The sequence below is a fragment of the Siniperca chuatsi genome, linkage group LG3 (genome assembly GCF_020085105.1).
Source record: "Siniperca chuatsi isolate FFG_IHB_CAS linkage group LG3, ASM2008510v1, whole genome shotgun sequence".
Lineage (NCBI taxonomy): Eukaryota > Metazoa > Chordata > Actinopteri > Centrarchiformes > Sinipercidae > Siniperca > Siniperca chuatsi.
Window position 1 is genome coordinate 34218438 of NC_058044.1, and position 24143 is coordinate 34242580.

Below are 24143 nucleotides of genomic sequence, written 5' to 3' on the forward strand. Positions count from 1 at the left end.
AGGAAAAAAAGCTACACAGCCACAGAGGCAAAGGAGAGAGAGTTGACGTGGGAGAAAATTGCTGCCAAAGGGACTGATATTTGGACAAAGCTTTACTTACCATGTTCAAATCTGTTGCTCACGGTACACTCACGATACATTTGTGCCGAGCCGGGCCACTTGGCTTCAACATTGGAAATCATGTGTTGCATCACATATGATGTTAAGGACCTTGCTCAAGGGCACCTCAGTGGTAATAGTAAGCGAGGTGCAAGTGCTGCTTTTTCACTTTTCCCACCCAGATTTATCCTGTTCAATCCAGGGATTGAACTGATGACCCCCCGGTCAAAAGCTTGCTTCTCAAACCTTTAGGACACTACTGCCAGCTGCTGGACCTCCTCCTGTCCCTCCAATTACTATCTAAAGCCTTAAGTCTTATGTTACAGTTGCTTATAGTTGCTTACGAATTTGTTACTTACATATTAAATTGTGAAACGTTAATGGTTATCAGTTTGTTAATTTATATTTTTCATACAGTATGTTTCAGTGTATAATAATTTTATATATATTAATAATATTTTCATAGTTTGAAGAAACATAAGCTATATTATTGATATTATACTGTACTGTATCAAGTCCAATACAGCCAAGAAATGAGAGAAAAGGAGTAGTATCTAGCAATTTGTTCAAGTCAAGTTTTGTTGTACAGCCCAATCTCAAATGTATCTTCACACAAACTCTACTGAACCACCGTATGAACTCTGTTTGCGGTCCCATTCTCAGCTATGGAGGGCTCTCCACATAAAGGGGAGGGTATAAACAAACAGGTTATCTGTTGAGCACTCTCACCTCTCTCCAACGTGAGGTTGTCAATAGAAACCTTCCTCCATCCAGCTGTTGTATTAACTGTATTATTGGCTGTAAAATAAAATCTTGCAACTGCACTATACATTTTATAATGGACATTTGTGTTGTGATATTTAAACAAATCATCTGCCAACAAACTGCCTTCCTCGCTGGTTTTTAATGGGACATACATTTGTGTGTCATCTGCAGAACAATGGTACTGGATTTTGTGTTTATTTATGATCTGTCCCAGTGGTAGCATATATATATACAGAACAACAAGGGGCCAAGGATGGACCCTTGGGGAACACTGAAGAGGAGGCATTACCACATTGACCACTGAGAAAGTCCTGTTTGATAAATAGGATTTGTGGGTCTGTCAGTGTGCCTGGCCAGCTGGCTAGCTAGCAACCCACACAGGCGCTAGCTTGCTGTCGCGGCAGTTTGTGGAGCTTCTCTCTGCTGCTTTGGTGCTACGGGAACAAAAACGTGAGCTGCCGTGGATGAGTTGCTCTCCTCGTGGGCCTGTCCAGTTCGTAGTGCCGGTTAGAATCATAGCTAGGCTAGCGTAGGGGGTATGTCTACAGATGACTCTTCTTCCAGTACAGACTGTGGTACCATCAGCTCATGTGAGGGAATCTAGTAACTAGTAACTGTACTGCAGCAGATCTGTAAAAAGGAATCCGCAATGTGAGGTGCAAATTGGACAAAATTCCACAAATAAATAGGAGCAAAGTCACACGAGGTCCACAAGCTGACAGGAAGCAATCTACAAATGTGAAAAACCCGTTTCACATGTAAAAATGGATCCACAAATGTGTAAATATCACTTTACATGTATTTGTTGTGGTAAAACTATTTACATTTGTAAAACCTATATCATTTTTATGTGAAATTTTTTTACAGAGTAAGTTTTTACAGAGTAAGTTATGCATATTTGCAAATCGCTCTCTATTTTTGTGGATATGACTTTACACAACACAAATAAAAAAATACATGTTCATGGGGGTCATGGTACACATGTGTGGATTGTCTTCTGTTACAGCTAATAAAGTCAAATAAAAACTTAGATAGATTGGAGACTGAGAGAGGGTGAAAGTCTGCTGTGGAGGCTGGGTGTTATAAACACCAGAAAGTCCCATAATTAAAAATAAATTAAAGCAGCAGACAAAAAGTCAACATGATATGTAGCTAAGTACAAGGAAACACATTAATATATGGATTTTCAAATTGGAAATTGAAACATTTTTAATGAAAGTTAAAGCCATATATGGTAATATCATATGGAAAGCTGCTGTGAAAGTTTGATGAAAAAGGTGTTTTGAGAAGAGACTTAAACGAAGACACTGACTCAGACAACTTAATTTCTTCGGGCAAGTTGTTCCAGAGCCTCGGTGCCCTGATAGCAAAAGCTGTGTCCCTCTTAGTTTTCATCCTGGACTCAGGAACAGACAGAAGACCCCTGCCCGAAGATCTCAAACTACTTGAAGGTTCAAAGCAGGTCTAGACCGTACTCTATATAATATATATTCCCCAGCGTTTTGATACGGACGGAATGAATAAGGAAATTAAACAGTGTGTCTGGCTCTGGAAGAGGGAGGAGACATAGAAAAACTCAGGGTTTGTTGAAGAAAACCTGCCAGCGAGCAGGCTAGGTCAGTTACCATGGTAGCCGATACAGAGTTTAAGTGACCTCTCTTTCTGGAACTGAAAACCCTGAGTTTCCCTCAGAGTTTTCAATAAACCTGAGACTTAAATGATCTAACATAAATTAGCTTGTACACCACTGCCACAGCTAGCCAACATAAACGTTAGCAAAGTGTGGGTAACACCAGTAAGTAAGCAAGCACAGCACACTCACCTGGAGATGACAATGAAGAACCCGATCCTGAATCACGACCTTTGGGTTAAATAAAGATGCTCCACCTTGTCTTTCACCTCCTGGTAGAAGCGAGCTTGTTTTCTCCTGTTGTACAATGACTCTTGTTCAGCCTTCTTCCAGCAGCTTACAGACTCTAGTTCCGTCAGCTCATGTGAGCTGCTGGTGTATCTAGTAACTGCACCTCAATTTACAGATTATTTTTGTAGGTCTGCTGTGGCATGAAATAAGAGGGAAGTCACAAATGTCATGTGGCACAAGCTGACAGGAAGCAATCCACAAATGTGCAAAACCCGTTGATCCATGTAAAAATGGATCCACAAATGCTTATATATATCACTTTGTGGATAGTGAGATATTTGTGTATTATGGTATATTTGTGGATTTTTTTTCTACAGATTGCTGCGGTACAAATTGGACAAAAATCCACAAACGTGCAAAACCCATTTTGTGTGTAAAAATGGATCCACAAATGTGTATAAATCACTTAACATGTATTTGTTGTGGTGAAACTGTTTACATTTGTAAAATCTATAACATTTTTATGAAATTAAAATACGTTTTTACGGAGTAAGTTATACATATTTGCAAATCGCTCCGTATTTTTATGACTTTACACAACACAAATTTTAAAATACATGTTTGTGGATAGTGAAATATTTGTGTATTATGGTACACATTTGTGGATTATCTTCTGTGGGTTACAAATAATAAAGTCCAATAAAAACTTTCATATCTCTGACCCCCATCTCCACCACCAACTGATGCACTCTGAGCTGCGCTGGACGATCTGTCCATTCTCTCTCTCCCTCCCTCTCTCACCGATTGTAGCTTTGTGTATATTTTGTGCGTCTGTCTCAGTTTGACTGCGGTCAAAGCAGACGTTGTGTTGTCATTGTCACTACGTTATCATGTTTTCCTAAACTTGGTGAACTCATAGAAATCTTTTGTCTTAAAATCAAGAGCTGAATACACGCAGACAAATGCAAATTCAATGAACAGAAGGTCATCGGTGTATTTTCCTTGTATGTTATTCCTACATCCAAATATTCTGAAACGTTGACAGACTTTGGCAGATCAGCCGGGTGCATTACCTCAGCTCAGCAGCCTCCAGAACCAAAGACCATCACTTTACCGTCAAACCTGATAGGAATACATGGAGAAAGTAAATCACTAGCTGTAATTCGAGGTAGGTTAACGGCGAGGTGAGAGTAAAATAAATATTGGCTAATGGCTACAGTTTCTGCAAGGTAACTGATAGGCTATAAAAGGTATACAGACTGATGGAAGAATGGACATTAAGTGTATGGGCAGCTATCCTGATCCATTTATTTGTGAGGACACTGAGGTCCACAATGACATTCATCCTGATACATTAAATTCAATTAAATTTTATTTATATAGTGCCAATTCATAACAGAAGTTATCTCATTGCACTAACCCTATTGAGCAGGTCTAGACCGTACTCTTATTTACAGAGACCCAGCAAATCCCACCATGAGCAAGCATTTGGCAACAGTGGCAAGGAAAAACTTCCTTTTAACAGGCAGAAACCTCGGGCAGAACCAGACTCAATGGTGGGTGGCCATCCGCTGCTGCCATGTTGGGTTTTGAGAGACAGAGAGAGAGACCCCTTTTCCTGGGGTCAGAAATGACACTTGCAGTGTGTGGTGCTTGTACTATCCTATTCCCTAAGGCACAACATGACTGCATGTGCCATGGAGGACTTCCTAAAACATTTTAGTACACTTTTACCATGTAACAACCTTTTGCCACAGTCTCTCCACCTATTCAGGAAGATTTTTGAAGCTCCATCTGATTCACTCATTCTGTAAAGAATGCAATGTCTATCTTCTAAAAGGAACCATAGAGTACCCAGAGTTTCGTTTAGGGTATGATGAACATGAAAACTTTGGAAAGGGGAACGAGAATCAACATACACAGCCCACATGTCGAAGTGTTCTTGGGCAAGACACTGAACCCCAAATTGCTCCCGAAGGCTGTGCCTTCGGTGTGTGTGAATGATTAGTTGCTTTCTTTGGATTGTTGAGCAGTAAGCGCCTGCCATCAGTGTATGAATGTGTGTGAATGTGATACAGTGCCTTGCGAAAGTATTCGGCCCCCTTGAACTTTGCGACCTTTTGCCACATTTCAGGCTTCAAACATAAAGATATGAAACTAATTTTTTGTGAAGAAACAACAAGTGGGACACAATCATGAAGTGGAACGAAATTTATTGGATATTTCAAACTTTAACAAATCAAAAACTGAGAAATTGGGCGTGCAAAATTATTCAGCCCCCTTAAGTTAATACTTTGTAGCGCCACCTTTTGCTGCGATTACAGCTGTAAGTCGCTTGGGGTATGTCTCTATCAGTTTTGCACATCGAGAGACTGAAATTTTTGCCAGGTCTGGACTTTGACATTCTAACACCTGGATGTTTATTTTTGAACCATTCCATTGTAGATTTTGCTTTATGTTTTGGATCATTGTCTTGTTGGAAGACAAATCTCCGTCCCAGTCTCAGGTCTTTTGCAGCCTCCATCAGGTTTTCTTCCAGAATGGTCCTGTATTTGGCTCCATCCATCTTCCCATCAATTTTAACCATCTTCCCTGTCCCTGCCGAAGAAAAGCAGGCCCAAACCATGATGCTGCCACCACCATGTTTGACAGTGGGGATGGTGTGTTCAGGGTGATGAGCTGTGTTGCTTTTACGCCAAACATAACATTTTGCATTGTTGCCAAAAACTTCAATTTTGGTTTCATCTGACCGGAGCACCTTCTTCCACATGTTTGGTGTGTCTCCCAGGTGGCTTGTGGCAAACTTTAAACGACACTTTTTATGAATATCTTTAAGAAATGGCTTTCTTCATGCCACTCTTCCATAAAGGCCAGATTTGTGCAGTATATGACTGATTGTTGTCCTATGAATAGAATCTCCCACCTCAGCTGTAGATCTCTGCAGTTCATCCAGAGTGATCATGGGCCTCTTGGCTGCATCTCTTCTCTTTGTATGAGCAGAAAGTTTAGAGGGACGGCCAGGTCTTGGTAGATTTGCAGTGGTCTGATACTCCTTCCATTTCAATATTATCGCTTGCACAGTGCTCCTTGGGATGTTTAAAGCTTGGGAAATCTTTTTGTATCCAAATCCGGCTTTAAACTTCTCCACAACAGTATCTCGGACCTGCCTGGTGTGTTCCTTGTTCTTCATGATGCTCTCTGCGCTTTAAACGGACCTCTGAGACTATCACAGTGCAGGTGCATTTATACAGAGACTTGATTACACACAGGTGGATTCTATTTATCATCATTAGTCATTTAGGTCAACATTGGATCATTCAGAGATCCTCACTGAACTTCTGGAGAGAGTTTGCTGCACTGAAAGTAAAGGGGCTGAATAATTTTGCACGCCCAATTTTTTGATTTGTTAAAAAAGTTTGAAATATTCAATAAATTTCGTTCCACTTCATGATTGTGTCCCACTTGTTGTTGATTCTTCACAAAAAATTACAGTTTCATATCTTTATGTTTGAAGACTGAAATGTGGCAAAAGGTCGCAAAGTTCAAGGGGGCCGAATACTTTCGCAAGGCACTGTATGTAGTGTGAAGCGCTTTGAGTAGTCGGATGACTAGAAAGGCAAAGTACAATCCATTTACCATTCCCTTGCAATATGTTTTGCGTTACAACGCAATATTTTGCGTTCTCTCGCAATACTTTTCTTCTTCCATTCCTTCTGAGTCATATGTCTACAGTATTTGTAATGGAAGGTAGTTTTTTTAATTTATGAATTTTTGTTTGTTGTGTTTTTAGTGTGCTGAAATTGTAATTGTATTTTATTGCAAACTGATTGTGAAAATGTATTGTAATTTTTTTGTGAACATTAAATTGTAGTTCAAACAAACCTGTATTAAATGTTTTAAACAGTTTGATTGTGATAGGTATGAATATATTTAAGAGATTAATCCTTAACAGGCAAACTCAAAGACATAGAATATATTCCAGAGTTTTTAGGAAAATCCCCTAAATTTGGTTCACAGTTATTTACAACCACCGCATGCATCCGATCAAAGATGAAGGAGATGCTTATAGTCTGTTCAAATCTTTAATTCTGATTACTGGAAGTGTGGTTTTGATTCATTCATGCACAGCCAACCAGCTACTCAAAACGACAAAGGAGCCACACTACAACCAGAGCTTGCACTACACCATACACTACACTGAATATCCCTCTAAGGTGATTATTTCTTATTGGTTAACAGAAAACATGAGGAGCCAATCACAGAATTTAATGCTGAAACTTCTGGAGCATAGCCAATTAGTTATTAAATAAGGAATAAGGGTCCTATTGGTAATTCTTGTAAAAATGAATAAAAGTCTTCTAAGATGTTTAAAATATACAGTGGTGTGATTTCTTATTTTTTTGCATGTTTGTCACACTTAAATGTTTCAGATCATCAAACTAATTTAAATATTAGTCAAAGATAACACAAGTAAACACAAAATGCAGTTTTTAAATGAAGGTTGTTATTATTATGGGAAAACAAAATCCAAACCTACATGGCCCTGTGTGAAAAAGTGATTGCCCCCTAAAACTAATAACTGGTTGGGCCACCCTTAGCAGCAACAACTGCAATCAAGCGTTTGCAAACACTTTTTCACACCACTGTATGTAAGATCCAATAGGGGGAAAAAAACAGATTTCCAATAGGACTGTGAAAATCCTACAAGAACCAAAATTTTTTCTTATAAAGGGCAGAAAAAAGCCTTATAGGATGTTTTGAAATGTATAGGATTCCTAAGGGATTTTTTTGGAACCAAAGAAATTTTTAGAAAACTTAATGGATTCTATTAGAAAAGATGAAAATGCTATAGGACTTTTTGACTAGGCCAAACGGTATAATTTTACTGACTAGGCAACTGTGCAAATAAACCCTTTTTTGACAGCATACTTTACTTAACGTGTTCGTGTCCTGAGATGTGCCGCACTTTGACTCAAAGTGCTCTTTCTATGAGAACTGTCAGTGATGGTTAGTATTTGAACTGAAAAAAGGAACGTTTATGGTGCGCTGTCTCTCAGCGGGCCATATCCTGTGCCCATCAGACTGGCACATACGGGTACTTTGCAAAACGTCCCCCTTTTGGGGGATAGAAAACCTAAGATTTAATAGATGGCAATGTAATATGACGTGTGTTTGGGTTACAATTTTGATAAGTTTGTATACAATCCTTTCATATTAAACAAGTCTTTGTTTTATAGACATGTCTAATAATGATTTTGTGACCTTGGTGCGCGTCCTGCATGCCTGCCAATTGCTATTGGCCCGAGTCTTTCTAGATGTGGGCCACATACATCATGCTCAACATGGTCCGATTTTGGTTATCCAGTACTTAGCCCCTGGATGTATCATTAGAACTGGATACTGGACCCCAAAATGGTTCCTATTCATTCCAATGAGAATTGCTCGCCTGGTGCATTCGCTAAAAATATTTTCTAGCTTTCGGGTTTACTCCCGCTGGCGCCACCCACAAGTTCCCACTCGGCCCATAGACTTGACATAGACATTATGATGACGTCACATAGAAAGAGTCATAATTGACCTTGTTTGCAGTTTGAGGTGTCCTGTCAACAGTTTTACAGACGTCTCTTTTATAATGATTATATAGGGTAAAATGCTTTATGGGCCACAAGGGGATTTTTCGTTGCACTAACATGAGTGGCCACTGGAAAAAATTGGAAGCAAGGCTGTATCCAGGTCTTATTATACATCCATGACTCAGCCGCACCTGTTACTCCAGCTACACTGCTAGCTGGGTTCTTCATACAAACAATATTTATGGGAGCTGGACTCCCCTGAAAGAGACATGAGCACCCCAGAAAGCTTCATTTGAGAAATTTAGGGAGAGTTCTAAAATATTGTTATTTGGTGCCACTGGTTTATTTCTGTATAAATTTATATTGTCCTGTATATTTAGGTTCCTGAAATAAATAAAAGGCTAACAGTAAAGCACTTGACAACGTGCATGTTTATTGAGCATAACAATTTCCGATCATTTGTGTCTAAGAAACACAATGCTGTCTATTCCTGCTGTGGCCATCCATGTGTGGGGGAGCATGCTCAAAATTGTCATGGGATGCAACCTGCAACCTAGGTCTGGTCTGTTTAACAAAGTAACGCAAACCATTGCCTGTCCACGGTGAATAATTTTTCTCTTTCTTTGTTATCCCAGGCTAAATCTGTATAAATTTAAATGTATTGATAGGATATTTTTGCATGTAGGCACGTGCATTCATGTATGTGTGTGCATGTACAGTACCCTCCCACCCCTCACCCCTGAAAATTAGGGCTCCCCTGAAAGTGCTGATTAATGAATTGTTCTTGCATTCAGACATGCATGAGATACTGTTAATTTTTCTTCATGTATGAACTAATGCTTTTTCTTATTTTATATTATCTGCTGTCAGTTGCCTTCAGAGAGGAGATGCATTTGTACCAAGAACTTATTTTACTGATGTGGTTTGTTGCTATTGCTGATGTCATGTTGTTCATTTTGTTGTTTCTGTACTGTAGCACTTACTGTATGTATTTTATGTATCAATATGAGTGCAACACAATAAGGTCAAGTCTCTTATAAATATGCAGTGGTTGCTTTATTCCAGTATTTTCTTTTTTACTACAATAGAAGAAAGTAATTAAGATTTATACCCTGTATATACATGATCATTCTTTGAGAAATTGTTGGAAAAAAGAGAAAATCCTACCAAATAAATCACATATCTCATTCAATAAGAATCCCGCTTCACAAAAAAGCATGATGATTTTGTTCCCATCACGTACCAGCTAACCACTATCAAAATCTACCAAAACCATGAGCTTGTCTGAATCTGAATCATCCTCACAAAATCACAAATGTATTGTTTGTTGACGTCACCACATGTGTTGGCTTAGTAAATTATAAAATGCAGTTGACCAATTGCTGAAGCACAAAAGTGTGTGTGTGTGTGTGTGTGTGTGTGTGTTAGAAGGGGTTGATGCGGAGTCCTGTTCCCAGAGGGGAGAAGGGGTTGACTTTTGCCCACATTAGAGCATCATTAAGGGAGATCGCTGATTTACCGTCCTCCAGCCAAAACACTGGACCCTGCACATTAACACAAAAGAGAATCATGAGATAAGTCACAAGTTGTCAAGACTAATAAAACAAAGAAACACACACCTGTATTCTGTGTCCAGTGAAACAGGACAGTTGAACATCTGAGTGGCTCGGCAGATTGGAGCCTGTCACATAATCAGCACCACACAAGACTAATGCAGCTGAGAGAGAGGAAACATGTTTTACTGGTTAATGATTGCACATAATATGTATTCACTATCATCAGGTTTCACCAAATAGATAGTCCATAAATATTTATGGAGCCTAGCATGATAATACTTCATTCTGCATCCTCTGCTCCTTCATTCATTTATCCCTCTAAGCCACACTCCATCCAATCAGAGAGCCACTTATACACACAGTAGCCAATCACTAATCAGCATACTCTTTATCACCCAAATTAGCTGCACCTGAGGTTCACTACCTCCAGCTCTTGATGCTGATGCCACAATCAGACCATCCCCAGTATCAACAACCCACCTAAGTCTGGGGTTTGTGTTGCAGATCCCAGATGAAGTCTACACCAAAATTTAAAATATGTTTCATGAGCAGTGTTCTTTTTCCATAAACTTCCCAGATGAACTATGTTTAGAGCTGATATTTTTACCAGAGCCTGTTGGCTGGATTCTCCTCTCAAGGCAGCTGAACTCTTCTCTTTGACACTCTGATGGAGGACTGTTTGAAAACAGACAGAGATACAGTTGTGATGCTGTGTACATGCACATAAGCAATGTACATGTATTATAGTGATAACAACAGTCACTGTTAGTGGAACTATGCCAGTGAATTTAAACATGGTAGTATGCACATAGATGTAGATCTATATTAAATGTGTGAGTGCTGGACATATTTCCACCTACAACAGAACATCCAGGAGGTTGGCAGCAAAGGCAATAATGCCTCAGACATCTATATTTGATTCCATTAATCGCCTGGGTCTCCCTCTATCCTTCTTTGGGAAAGGATGTAGAGATCAAAGTTCGGCCACAATGTTACTGCGACTCTCCTGTATACAAAGCCTACACGCTAACTCTGGCCATTTGAAGTCTCTTTCCCACACACAAGGTTCTTGTGCAATGAAGTCTGATAGTAGCCTGTCAAGATGCTCTAGCTTCATTGATATTAACAAAGCTGCACAACACTCTGAGCTCCTCCGTGGTGCACTTAACAAGATTTAAGCCATGTCTGCCTTCTCTCATAATGGGCAACGTGAGATCGCTGGTGAATAAAATGGACGAGCTAACAGCGTTAGCCCGGAGTCAGACGGAGTTCCGTGAGTGTAATTTGATGTGCTTCTCAGAGACATGGCTACACCAGGATATCCCGGACCATAACGTTTCCATCAACGGCTTTCAGACTGTTCGGGCCGACAGGGATCACACCGGGAGCGGTAAGCGGAAAGGCGGCGGGCTTGCTGTTCTGGTTAACAACAGATGGTGTAACCCTGGTCACATTACTATCTCACATGCCATAGTTGTGGCTGTTTACATCCCCCCCTCTGCTAACCCGGCATCGGCGTGCAACGCCATTCACACTGCCATAGCACAACTCCAGACTCAACACCCGAGTGCACTCATATTAATCTCGGGTGACTTCAACCATGTCAGTGTTTCAACAACACTGACTAATTTCACCCAGTATGTGAGTTGTCCTACTAGAGAGGAGAGGACACTAGAGGACGCATACAGCTCTTCCCCCCTCCCCCCCGGGTAGGTCAGACCACAACCTGGTTTACCTCAAACCCTGCTATGTGTCTCTGGTTAAAAGGCAGCCTGCAACCACAAGGACAGTGTAGAGATGGTGGGAGGAGGCCTATGAGACACTGCAGGAATGTTTTGAGGTGACAAACTGGGATGTACTCTGTGAGCCTCATGGAGAGGACATTGATGGGCTCACTGAGTGCATCACTGGCTACATTAACTTTTGTGTGGACTGCAATGTCCCAACTAAGATGGTCTATTGTTACCCGAATAACAAACCGTGGGTAACAAAGGACATCAAAGACACCCTGAATGCCAAGAGGAGGGCCTTTCCTGATGGTAATAGGAAGGAGGTGAGGGCAATCCAGGCCGACCTGAAGGTGAAGATCAGGGAGACTAAGGAGAAGTACAGGAGGAAGCTGGAGTGGAAACTCCAGCAGAACAACATGAGAGAGGTCTGGAGCGGCATGAAGAGCATCACTGGCTTCAGACCGACTGGCAGCAGAGGAGTTGAAGGTAGCTTGGACAGGGCCAATGAACTTAATCTGATTCGACACACCGGCTCCTGCTCATCCCCCCTCTAACCCAGCTGCTGTCGGCCCTCAAGCTCCTCTGAGTACTCTGCTCCCCCCTCTCCACCAGGCTAACGGCCCTCTTCAGACTGACGATCTTCCTGCTTAACCGCATCCACACTCACCTGGACAAGCAGGCAAGCACGGTGAGGATCATGTTTTTTTACTTCTCCAGTGCTTTCAACACCATCCGGCCTGCCCTGCTGGGTGAGAAGCTGGCAGCGATGCAGGTGGATGCCCCCCTTGTGTCCTGGATTGTGGACTACCTGACTGGCAGACCACAGCACGTGCGCCTGCAGCACTGTGTGTCGGACAGCGTGGTCAGCAACATTGGGGCCCCTCAGGAGACTGTCCTCTCTCCCTTCCTCTTCACCATCTACACCATGGACTTCAGCTACCACAAAGAGTCCTGCCACCTTCAGAAGTTTTCTGATGACTCTGCCGTGGTGGGTAGCGGACACCAACAGACTCAACAAACTGATCCGTAAGGCCAGTGACATTGTGGGGGTGGAGCTGGACTCTCTGGCGGTGGTGTCAGAGAGGAGGATGCTGGCCAAACTACATGCCATCTTGGACAGTCTCTCCCACCCACTCCATGACGTGCTGGTCAAACAAAGGAGTACCTTCAGCGGAAGACTCATCCCCCCAAAAAGCACCACAGAGCGCCAAGTCATTCCTGCCTGTGGCCATCAAACTCTTTAACTCCTCCCTCTAAGTGTTAGTCTGTATGACCCTAAGTCATTAAACTGGACATTGATCATTACATCTCTGCAATACTTGAAATAATTGTGCAATATCCTATGTTAATACTCCGCTGCAATATTCTAGTTTTTCCTATTTATTGATATTGATATTTATTCATACCTCTATTACTGCTGTGCAATTTCCACCGTCTCATAATAATCTTAATAGGCTACACTTAACTTGACAGTACATGCACTACTACTTATTATTTATGTTGTTACATTGTATTATTATACCGTATTATCATTATCAACTGGTAAACCCACTTTGTACTTCACACTTATTTTATTTTATACTTATACCCACCTGGTAATTTATTTTCTGACCTGTATTATAGTGTATTGGATTATATTTTTTGCTAGTATTTTCCTGTGTGCACTGACGTAAAGGTGAGCTGCTGTAACAAAGAGTTACCCTTTGGGGATCAATAAAGTATTTCTGATTCTGATTCTGAACATGAGGTTTGATCCAGTGTCTCCTCATCAACAAGTCCTTGATACCTCAAAAAGTTTATCTTCAGTCACCAGATCTGTCAGTCAGGCAGCAACATGACCATCTTCAGGGCAGGAATTATACCAAGGCCAAACGGCCAGTGCCAAGGATGCCCTGGAGTGTGGCCATAATGCTCCTTCTAAAATGAACTACCCACGGGCCAGTTTGGCATGCCCTGTTTTGAACTGGCCGTTGTGCCCTTAAAATTAAGTTGCAGATTTCCTCATTTAAAACTACATGCAACGCAGCAAATAAACTTGCATTTCCCAGTGTCTCTGTCATCACACTGGACATCAACAATAAACATTTACAGCTAACCTGCTAGCTAACATTAGCTAACAATTAAGGTTATGTGATAAGCACAAACAGCTAAACACTGTACTGTACTGTGTTAAGTATTAAAACACATGTTTTAAAGTTTACCAGGATATTGCTGCATAGTGTTAGCAAACTACGAACGTACATAGAGGTTATATCTTTTTCTGAGATCTGATGGGTTGCTACTTTTTCAGCGTGATGCCATGAAAGGAGCGCTCATATGGTATTTTTTCCCTGATAATGCTAACATTACATTGTGAATAACAAATACGTGTCGAAATCATAGAAATACACCTTGCTGTCAAAAAATCTTTTTCTTACGGTCTGCGCATATGTCTCTCCAAAACCAAACAGGAAGCAGCAAACCGGGTAGTTAGTCTGGTAACGGCCGAAAAACTCCTCAAATACTGTCTCACTCACACACACGCACAATAGACAGTAAATTAACAGTGTTAATAAGTCTGTGTTTAATTCGGTGTGTGTCTGATCCACCAACCATCTCATTCCCATGGTCTTTTCCCACTAAAATAGCGCAACTAACCAACTGGTAGCAAGTCATTTTTGTGACTGCTCCTATGAGCTCAGATTTAAATGCTAATTGTTGCAAGGGTGTTGAAACTTGTTCAGGTTAATTTTTATCTCCCTTAGCCTATTTATAGACTTTATTTCATTCATATTTCATTAAAATATAACAATACCAATTAACAATTGTTCACATTTTTAAAAAATCAGTCCGACAGCATTTTGTGGAAAAGTAAAAAATTCAGTGTACAGTTTAAATAAACTCAGTACTGTGTTTCAATACACTGAATCCTAATTGTTGATTGTATCCTGTTTTGTCTTCATAAGATCATAATTTCACTTGTTATTGCACCATTGGTTTTGGCCTTGGTGCCCTACATTTTGCCTGCGATGCCCCAATAAATATGTATTTATCAAAGGCCTTGCCCTAAAAATGACTTAATTCCAGGCCTGTCTCTTTGTCATCACTAAGGACAGCACATTCATCTCCCCAGAAGTCATTCAGCTGTTTTTCATGTATCTTAAGTCAGCTTAACTCTCTCCTCTCCTGTGTTGCCTTAGTAACTAGCCTCATCATGGCCAGCTGAGACTAGGCATGATTACAATGCAGAGTCATGACTGTGACTCATCACAGTCATGACCTCCTCAGTGTCCCTCTCTTCACCATCTGCCTCTTTAGCATCATTGCATCATTTCCAGTAGATAGATGAAGAGGACTCTATGTCACCATTTTCCTCTTTAAACCTCTTATCACACTTGGCCCAATGGGTATTAATTTGTATGTTTTTTACAATATTTTACTTCATGGTGTTGTTAATAACATTCAATTGTAATAACATTATCTTTGTGTGTCTGTGTGTGTGTCTGTTTAACCTACTTGCTGTTACTTTGTGTGCAGGCCCGCCAGGCATCCAGCTCCACAGACAGCTGCTCAATCTTCAGAGGAACACACACCTCCCTCCGCTTCAACAACTGACTGAGAAACAGAAACAAAAACACAGTATTTGGACTGACTTACAAAATGTTAATCCAATTTCAACCAGATTATGGCAATTATCTAGTAAAGAAATATTGAATAAGAAGCTTGACGTCAGACTTCAAATTATCATTGCAAAACAGAGAGCCCATTTGATGCCCTTGAATTAAATAATTATAGAATTAATTATAATGTGTGTATACACACACACACACACAGTTGTTTGTCTACCTGGTGTATTCGTAGAGTGCTGGTACAATGCTGGTGTACTGTCTTCTAATGGCCAGCAGACCTCCAATATAACCATGCAGGATCAACAGCTCACTGCGGGCACTACGCACACACACACACACACAGACCAGGATGATGATCAAGTGCAGAATAACAGCATAATAGAAAATAATTAAAATAAATATTAATACTAATACTAATACTAAAGTAATAAATGTTCTCACTCAGTCAACTTGGCCATGATGAGGCGATCAGTTCTGATGTAACTCATCAGGTCCAGGACTGGCTGAACACTATCCACCCTCCAATCAGATCCAGTAAGCTGTTCTGGAGTAAAATTAAATAGAGTTTCTGATTAATCAATGCTTTATAAAGACAGAATTTTTGATTATTTTCTTCAGTTTGACACTGGTTGCAATACACAAGTAAGAATTAAGAAGTTATAAATGTTTTAACTAACTTAGTAACTTTATTGGATATGCATATATCGCAGTAGTCAACAGCTTTGATGAATGTTTTGATTGTAATTCACTGCATTTTACATCCTATTAATCAGAAAGTGCAGATTTTTAGGGCCTTCATAAAGATTGGCTTGGAAACTGGTCATTCATAGATTAAACTTGTAACTGCACCAGCATGCAGGAGAACCATAAAATGGCTACATTTAACTATGAATATAGTATAATATTCATAATAAAAATAAAATATTGCGTCATTCAATGTGATAATACTATATGTGATAATAGTATTGGAAAAAACTTTTTTTTTCAATCACACCAACTAATGGCATGTCAGAATCTTACTTTTAGAACACTCAACATGCACATATTTAGTGGGGTTAGGAAAGTGAACAAGCAAAAGGGAAAATGGTATCAGTGCCAGTGAATGTCACCAGGTCCAATATTTTGGCTTGTTTTCTCTCTGAACTCCAAGCTACCATGTCAAATGCAAACATTTAAATATTGCCAACTGTTTCATGTTAAAGGTCATTTGAATGAAGTCATGTCATCATATTTAAAGACATTGCAGACATTATGTTAGGTAGTTAACCACACACACACAATGAAACTGAGTTATCAATACCTTTAACGTGATCTATCCCTATCCGAAGGGCATTCTCGGGTTCAGAGCTCAGCAGGTGGAATTTAACTGCTGAAAACAAATCTCCTTCACACATTGCTGCTTCTGCCAAGGCCTTACACTCCTCTAATGAAGGGAGACCACACTTGAATGACAAACAACACATAATCATAGTCATTATAATCATATCATCAATATCATCAATGTCCCTCCATTCCATTTAATCCAAAACATGTCTTAGATTTAACTTAATGATTGCCTACTCACTCTTTCATGTAATTGGTTGATTTCAGCGGCATTTCCTGGGTAAAATGCACACAGCTTAGCCAATAAAATGTGGTTGTCAGGAATCATTCGCAGTAGGTCAGCTGAGAGCTCCCTAAATATAAACACGGTGAAAATAAGTCCTGCTTTGCATGGACTAGACCTTAGAAGCAGCCACTTTAGGTGTGTTGTTGTGCACTGTAACCCTAGTTCTACAAGTACAGGTGGAACCCTCTAACTTTAGCTCCCTGCTCATCTACAATCACTGAAATTGATAAATGCAGAGGTGAATTTTGGCTGATTTATAAAGTCTAAGCTGAAAATAAGTTGCCGCTCATCCCTACTGACAGCTATATATGTAAAATTCTGTGCCCTGCTCCACAGACATGAGTGCCTATAGTGGTGGTCACCTGTGCTCAAAGAACTAGGGTTTCAATGCATAGCTTTCAAAATCAGGGGCATGTGTCATGATGCAAAGTCAAACATAGCCTGAAACCAGTTTTTACAGCTGGCTTAACAGAAAAACCAAATAATGGCAATCTCAGTTAACTTGTCACATGAAGATGGTTATCAGCTAGTTGGATATGAGCACATAGTGGGGTTTGCAACATGAAAAGATCAAGATCAAATTATTTAAAAGAAGAAAAAAGCAAATATAAGTACAACACTTAAAAGGACAAATTAGCATTACGATGCCAAAACTGGACCAGTATTATTTTGGATTACTTTCAAGATTCAAGAATAATAAAAAGTATACACTAACTGGACATGCATGGATGGAGACGTACCATGTAGGTGTGATCATGTACTTCCTGGCCAAGAGTTCAAGGCAGTACGCGGTGCTCTGATTGGCCGCCTCTCCTAGGACGATACCCACACATGCAGCCAACTCCAGCTCATTACCTCGGATCAGACTAGACATGGCTAACTAAAAACATAGCATACACACATTTCAGACACATTTTTAAAATCATTTTTTTATTATTATTATCACAATGCGTATACAAACAAATGCAAAAATAGTGTATATAACTAATAGTGACGGGCTAAGACTCTGGTGTGTACCTTGATGTTGTCCACAGCTAGGTGGCAGCATGCTGCCAGGACAGAGCATCCATCCTGGAAGTACCACTCAGCTAGTTCATTACATACCTTATGGAGGAGTCTGGCCAGAAAAAAAGCAAATAAAGCCAGGGATTGTGATCCAAACATATTAGCTCAGAAATATTCTGGGATTCATTTCAGAAAGCATTCAAATTAACCTAAAATTTATTAGCAAGGATGCCAAGCTTCTTTTGTTTTCTACAAGACTTTGAGTGAAGAGGTGTTGCTAATCACATTTCTAGGTATGATGCTCTTTTTTAGATACTATAATTGGTTGATCCATTTCTCCACATTACTTTTTTAGTCATTCAGAGAGCACACAAGGGAACATACTCAATAATCACACAAATATTAGGTTGTAAATATTATGTGTGATCCAGATTGAAGATTGGGATGGATACAGTGTATTTAGTCATATTTTGGCAAACATGAGTGTTCGGCGCATATGGATGGGCAAACGAGAAGTTGATTATGCTGCAGGACTTAAACTACACAGTAACTTCTGTGTGGTTTAAGTGGGCATTTTGACTTTTTCCACTGTGAAACCTAATCACTGTTGGAATTAATTGGAAATGACATAAAACCAAGCTGACTACAGCTTCTGTTCTCCTTGATTGAGAACTACAAATTTTTTGGATTGTGGTTGGATAATGTTTTGATAGTACAGCTTTCAATTTAATTTTTGTTTCTCATGACAGCCTTAATGCTGCAGTGTTTTTCCACGCTGAAAAGAATAACTTGTCAAAAGTAACCCCTAATAATATTGTTCATAAATTTACAGATCTGTATCTGTAACTGTGTATCAGATTTGTGCAGCTGATTTTGGTTAAAAGTTAGTTTCAAGTTCAGTTCAACTTATACAAGAAAGGTAAATCAATAACAGAACATTATCATTGGTGTGTGTGTGTGTGTGTGTTTGCTTTACCTCTGGTATTGCTGCCTGTTATCCACATTATTAGTGGTGTGGTTGACTGGGGAGCTTTGAGGTACACAAATGTTCCCTTCACACGCTCCCTAAAAATAAAGAATATTATTATGAATTATTTTTCATCATTTCTGATCAATATTACCACAACCATCAAAATGACTGTTCAAGTATTTCCTTACCTCTATGTCTTTGTCTCCCATTACTTATTTATCCACCCCTCCTCCTCATGCATCCATCTGGAACCATTTAAGATCTACCATTCATCCGCCCCTAAAGAAAACTACTCTGTTACCTGTCATCTCATTACTCCACCAGTGTCTTTATCCCGTCCCTCTCTGTACCTGTGCTATTATTAAGGCTTCTAGCAGTTGTCCTCTGCCAGTGAAGAAAGTTACAAGTTTTTTTATGTCTCCTGTGGCGATGCAGTATGGGATAGTGTCATCATTATCCTCAGCTATCAGCTGGTCAGCTCTCCTGCGACATGAGCACATTAAAATGACATATACAAATAACAGATTATACTTAAACATAAATAACATGCAACACATAAAGATTTATCATTTGTGTTTTTGTTGTGTTAATATAATCCCAGTTAAAATCAGACAGTAAGAATATAACAATACAAACACTGAAAGAGCTTTGACGTTTGCTTACGAACACTCCTGAAAAAAGAGACGTTCATGTGGACTGCATGGGTATCTGACTCTGTTGTACACCATTTGCAGCAAAAACATTCTGCATTTGTTACATTTATTGATTTTTTTATGATTTATTATCTAAAGTTATTAAGGGACTGATCTGCTGCATAATCAGCAGCTGTTGTTTTTTTTCTCTCCCTTTTTTCTCTCTTGCTTTAAAGTAAATTCTGAGCTACCCTTGCCACACAAAATCTATGTTACTGTAAAAGGTCTTCAGAGTAGAGTGTCCTTGGGGAAAATTTTGATTCACACAAATCAGTAACACTTTACAATACGGTACACAAAATAGTGAGTACTTACTATGGAACGAGTGAGAAACGAATCACGAACAAACTGATAATTAATGAATTGTTAATAAGTAGTTAGTGAATAACTCCGAATGGAGGACTATATAGTAGATAATGATGATTTACTAGAGAACTGACTGGGATATACTATATTAATAAATCATCAGGTAATGATTACTTCATAAATATCTGTGAAAAGATCATACTATCCACTTTCTTCATGAGTCGTTCCTGATTAACTCTGAACCAGCTGGTGAACGGCACAAAAGTAGTAATGACGCTAACGCTATAATGCTAACTGATGTCATGCTCAATTCAATTCAATTCAATTCAATTTTATTTATATAGCGCCAATTCATAACAGAAGTTATCTCATCGCGCTTTTCCTATAGAGCAGGTCTAGACCGAACTCTTTATAATATTAATTACAGAGACCCAACAAATCCCACCATGAGCAAGCATTTGGCGACAGTGGCAAGAAAAAACTTCCTTTTAACAGGCAGAAACCTCGGGCAGAACCAGACTCAATGGTGGGCCATCCACCGCTGCCGTGTTAGGTTTTGAGAGAGAGAGAGAGAGAGAGAGAGAGAGAGAGAGAGAGAGAGAGAGAGAGAGAGGGGGAGGGGTTTGGGGGAAGGGGATAGGGTTAGGGAGGCACATTGCAAAGACCACGTAGAATTTATTTTTTTTGTGGTGTTATTAAGGCAAGGGTTAAATCGATCGTACAAAATGATCTTGTTAATGTCGTCGCAGTGAGACAAAACGGGTTATTTTTCAGCGTTTTTTTCAGATGAAACGGGCAGGCACACTGAACTGCAGGCTGCAGAGACTAGTGTGTTTACCCCTGCGACCAGCAGCCCTCTTCCTATGTCTCCTGCTGAAACACACAAATGCTGTATTTTGCACATTTTTATTTCTGCAGATTAATATAAATAGTTGTGGAACCAAATGTGTGTATAGTGGCTGTTCTTGTATCTAAAAACAATGAAAGGAAATTACGCACACTGTCTCGCTTATTGCTGAAATGTTTAATTAATGGACAGGTAATAATTAAGTAATGATTCAGTACTCAGTAACCACTCAGTATGATGCATCACTTTACTTGAAGGGCCACAAAAACAGTAAGCGATCGTACGATAATGATATACTCAGTATGATGTGTCACCTTACTCGAAGGGACACAAAAACAGTAACTAATGTTGAAGTAATTAGTAATTAATGAGTCGTTTGTGCCATTCACTGGCTGGTTCAGAGTTAATCAGGAAAGACGAAGATGAAAAGAAAAGAAAGGAAGAAGAAAAGATGAAGAAAATGGTCAGTATGATCAATTCACAGATATTTATGAAGTAATCATTACCTGATGAGTCATTAATATAGTATATCCCAGTCAGTTCTCTAGTAAATCATCATTATCTATTATATAGTCCTCCATTCGGAGTTATTCACTAACTACTTATTAACAATTCATTAATTATCAGATTGTTTGTGACTCATTTCTCACTAATCATGGCTGCACTCTATTTAGGTGTGCCAGTTTCAGGGTGTGTGCATGCTGGCTCATTGGCTCTGCTTAATGGGACACTGAATGGAAAGTAGCCATCGTTAAAGGGATAGTTCGGGTTTTGTAAAAATCGGTTGTATGAGGTACTTATCGATAGTCAGTGTATTACCTACAGTATATGGGGTTTTTTGGGGGGTCACATTTCTGCAGCCTAATATTGCTTTTTGCACCTGCCGCGGTGTCCACAGCTCTTTTTATTTATTGTTGGTCATTTGTATTAAATTGTCTGAGTTTTGTCCTCTTTTCTGGTTAATTCTGGTTAATTTGGTTAACTATATAGAGGAAGGCCAGTGTATATTTCTAATTGATAATCAGTAGTATGCAGAGGCTGCAAAATCTGTCTATACATCAATGGAATTTATTGTTGGTTTGGACATAAGGGCTCGGTGGCCGTGATGTTGTTCTACTAGTGTTTTTGGATTGACATTTAATGCAATTGTAGCCTAAAGGTGTTCTTCAATTTAATAGTAGCATCATATATCATCAATAATTTCCAAAATATAACACAGTAACATTTACTCAGAGTACAATTTAACTGACTTACTTTTTACTTTTATCTAAGTAAATTTTACTAAAGTACTTTTACTAGATTAAAATTTCTTTAAAGTAACATTACTTTTACTTGAGTATAATATTCTAAAACTCTTTCCATCTCTGGCTACAATAGCTGCTAGACTCAGATACAGATTGAAGTACAGTATATGAGTCTGAATGGCAAGCCAGTGGCTAGCTATCTGGATAATTGCTCCTTCCTAGAACGTAAGGCATTGTGCTGAAATTTCCCTGACCATTATCAGGGACAGTGGCTAACACTATATCCATAAAAACATAGATTTCTGCACTGGGTTGCACCAGCTACATATAAGTTTGCTTCTAAGTTAGGGTGTAAAGTCGACGCTAGAGGCTTAGTAACTACTAGTTAGTTTGTAACTAAATCAGCAACTAAAATCAATTGCACCACAATTACTTGGGTAACTAGTTGGACATAAAGTCATAACTAAGGCAAGTGGCCAACCAAAGATAGAGTTCCATCATCATGGTTACCGTGCGCATTCGCTTTCTGGCTGGCATGAGCCACTTGGCATCGTAGCACATTGTAGTAAGTTAGATTGATATTGAAATATGATATCAATAAATTAGGTACTGGATTACTGTGTTGCAAAATGTGTTTTTTATGTTGAAAAACTGCAGTTTTACCATTAGTAAGTGTGTGTGTAGGGGGGCACCAAATCTTAATCTCGCCTAGGGCAACAAAATGGCTAGAGCCAGCCCTGCACAAAATATTTGCTGTATTTCACTTTTATTGTTATAAAGCTGAAAAAAACTAACTTAAACATGGCTTACCTCTGCATGAGTTTCTTCCAGTACTTCATGGAGACTCCTGGGGCCACAGATAATGCTTTCTCCCACTGAAAGAATGATAATAATTCTCACATTAGCTTAAGTTACATTTTCATTATAATAATTTTCTCTCTTTTCATTTCTGTCTTTTTCTGTGACCAAATATACTTCAAGCTATAATTGACTGGTTGACTCTCCATAACCTCTTCAAACTCCTCTACACTTGGCTTTTGTCTCTGCAGCTGCTGTATGCTGTATGTCTGGTATTCCTGTCTGCCCCTGCTGTAACTCTCCAGTCTGTCAGAACTCTACATGCCTATGCTATCTCATTTCAACTTCTGTCACCTCCACTTTCCACTTGCCAGCTCTTGGGTTTCCATTTTGCTGGCTTCACTGGCTCCATGATGGCAGAACAAAAATGGAGGTATAGCTATCAGTAACATGAGTGTTTTGACAACTGCTGTAAAACTTTGCTTGGTTTAGAGCTTTTGTTTTTAGTATAATACACTTTAATTTGCATTTGACATGGACAAAAGGACAAAAAAGGGACTAAGGTGGAGCCAGACAATGATTAAAGAACATGTTAAATACAACATTAAAATAAATTTAAATAAATATTAAAATGGTCAAAGTCATGGGCAGGATCAGTACCAACACAACTAATCGAGTGTTTGAGTCACATGCACAACATTAGAGAGAAATTACTACACTCACACCTGCACACATACACAGACACTCCGTACCTGTCCCAGCTCCACCATTAATTCACAGTATCGTTGAATCTGTCCCAGTCTCAGATGAATGTCTGCTGCTTCTTTAAGCCTCTCCTCTTTACTGGGAGCTCCAATACCTCCTCCAAATTTAGACATCTTGACTATAGTGAGTTCCTGGGCTTCAGACTGAAAGAAAATAGAACAAATGGAAGAGAAACAAAAGTGAAATGAAGTATAAGACACTTGTGAAACCCAAATACCTCCTGTCTGAAACATCTTAAATGGACTTTGGTTGAATAGAGCAGAAGAAAATTGAAAATATTAGGAAAGGAATTAGTACTCATGTAGTCTGTAAATAAAATGGATAGTTAGCGTGTGGATTAGGGTTAGCTAGAAAGCCAAATTCCATCTGCAGTTGCTGGGCAGGTAGTACAAAAAAGCAGGTTTGAATTATTATAAATATTAACTGTGAAGAGTCAGGATATTTATCCTAGAGATAGACATAAATGGCATGAGTGGATTTCCATTCAAATCGTGTGTTTTTTAAACAATGTGAACCAAATGCAGTCTGTATTTATTATCATAAGCTTTCATTCTATTTATTCAATGTATGTTCTGTAATTTCTGTATTTACTGTGCTTTTCCTTATTTCTGGCCAGGTTACTCTTCAAGAGGTTTTTTTTAGATTAGTGAGGCTTATCTGCATAAAGGTTTAATAAATAAATAAAAATCTAGTGACATGCATGTAGGGAAAAAGT

General features: G+C 39.3%; 1 protein-coding gene across 2 annotated transcripts in view; it reads right to left on the bottom strand.

The window, feature by feature from the left end:
- Positions 1–9335: 9335 nt before the first annotated feature.
- Positions 9336–24143, bottom strand: part of wdr17 (WD repeat domain 17) — a 28497-nt gene continuing 13689 nt past the window's right edge. For both annotated transcript variants that reach the window (XM_044185555.1, XM_044185563.1), the window contains 14 exons: positions 23416–23571; positions 22676–22740; positions 19127–19259; positions 18783–18871; positions 17819–17918; positions 17542–17681; positions 16757–16868; positions 16493–16634; positions 15634–15736; positions 15410–15511; positions 15080–15178; positions 10462–10529; positions 9918–10015; positions 9336–9842 (listed from right to left, as the gene is read on the bottom strand). In XM_044185555.1, the coding sequence (XP_044041490.1) occupies positions 9723–9842; positions 9918–10015; positions 10462–10529; positions 15080–15178; positions 15410–15511; positions 15634–15736; positions 16493–16634; positions 16757–16868; positions 17542–17681; positions 17819–17918; positions 18783–18871; positions 19127–19259; positions 22676–22740; positions 23416–23571 (1527 nt within the window). In that variant the 3' untranslated portion in view covers positions 9336–9722. The remainder of the gene's footprint in view (positions 9843–9917; positions 10016–10461; positions 10530–15079; positions 15179–15409; positions 15512–15633; positions 15737–16492; positions 16635–16756; positions 16869–17541; positions 17682–17818; positions 17919–18782; positions 18872–19126; positions 19260–22675; positions 22741–23415; positions 23572–24143) is intronic.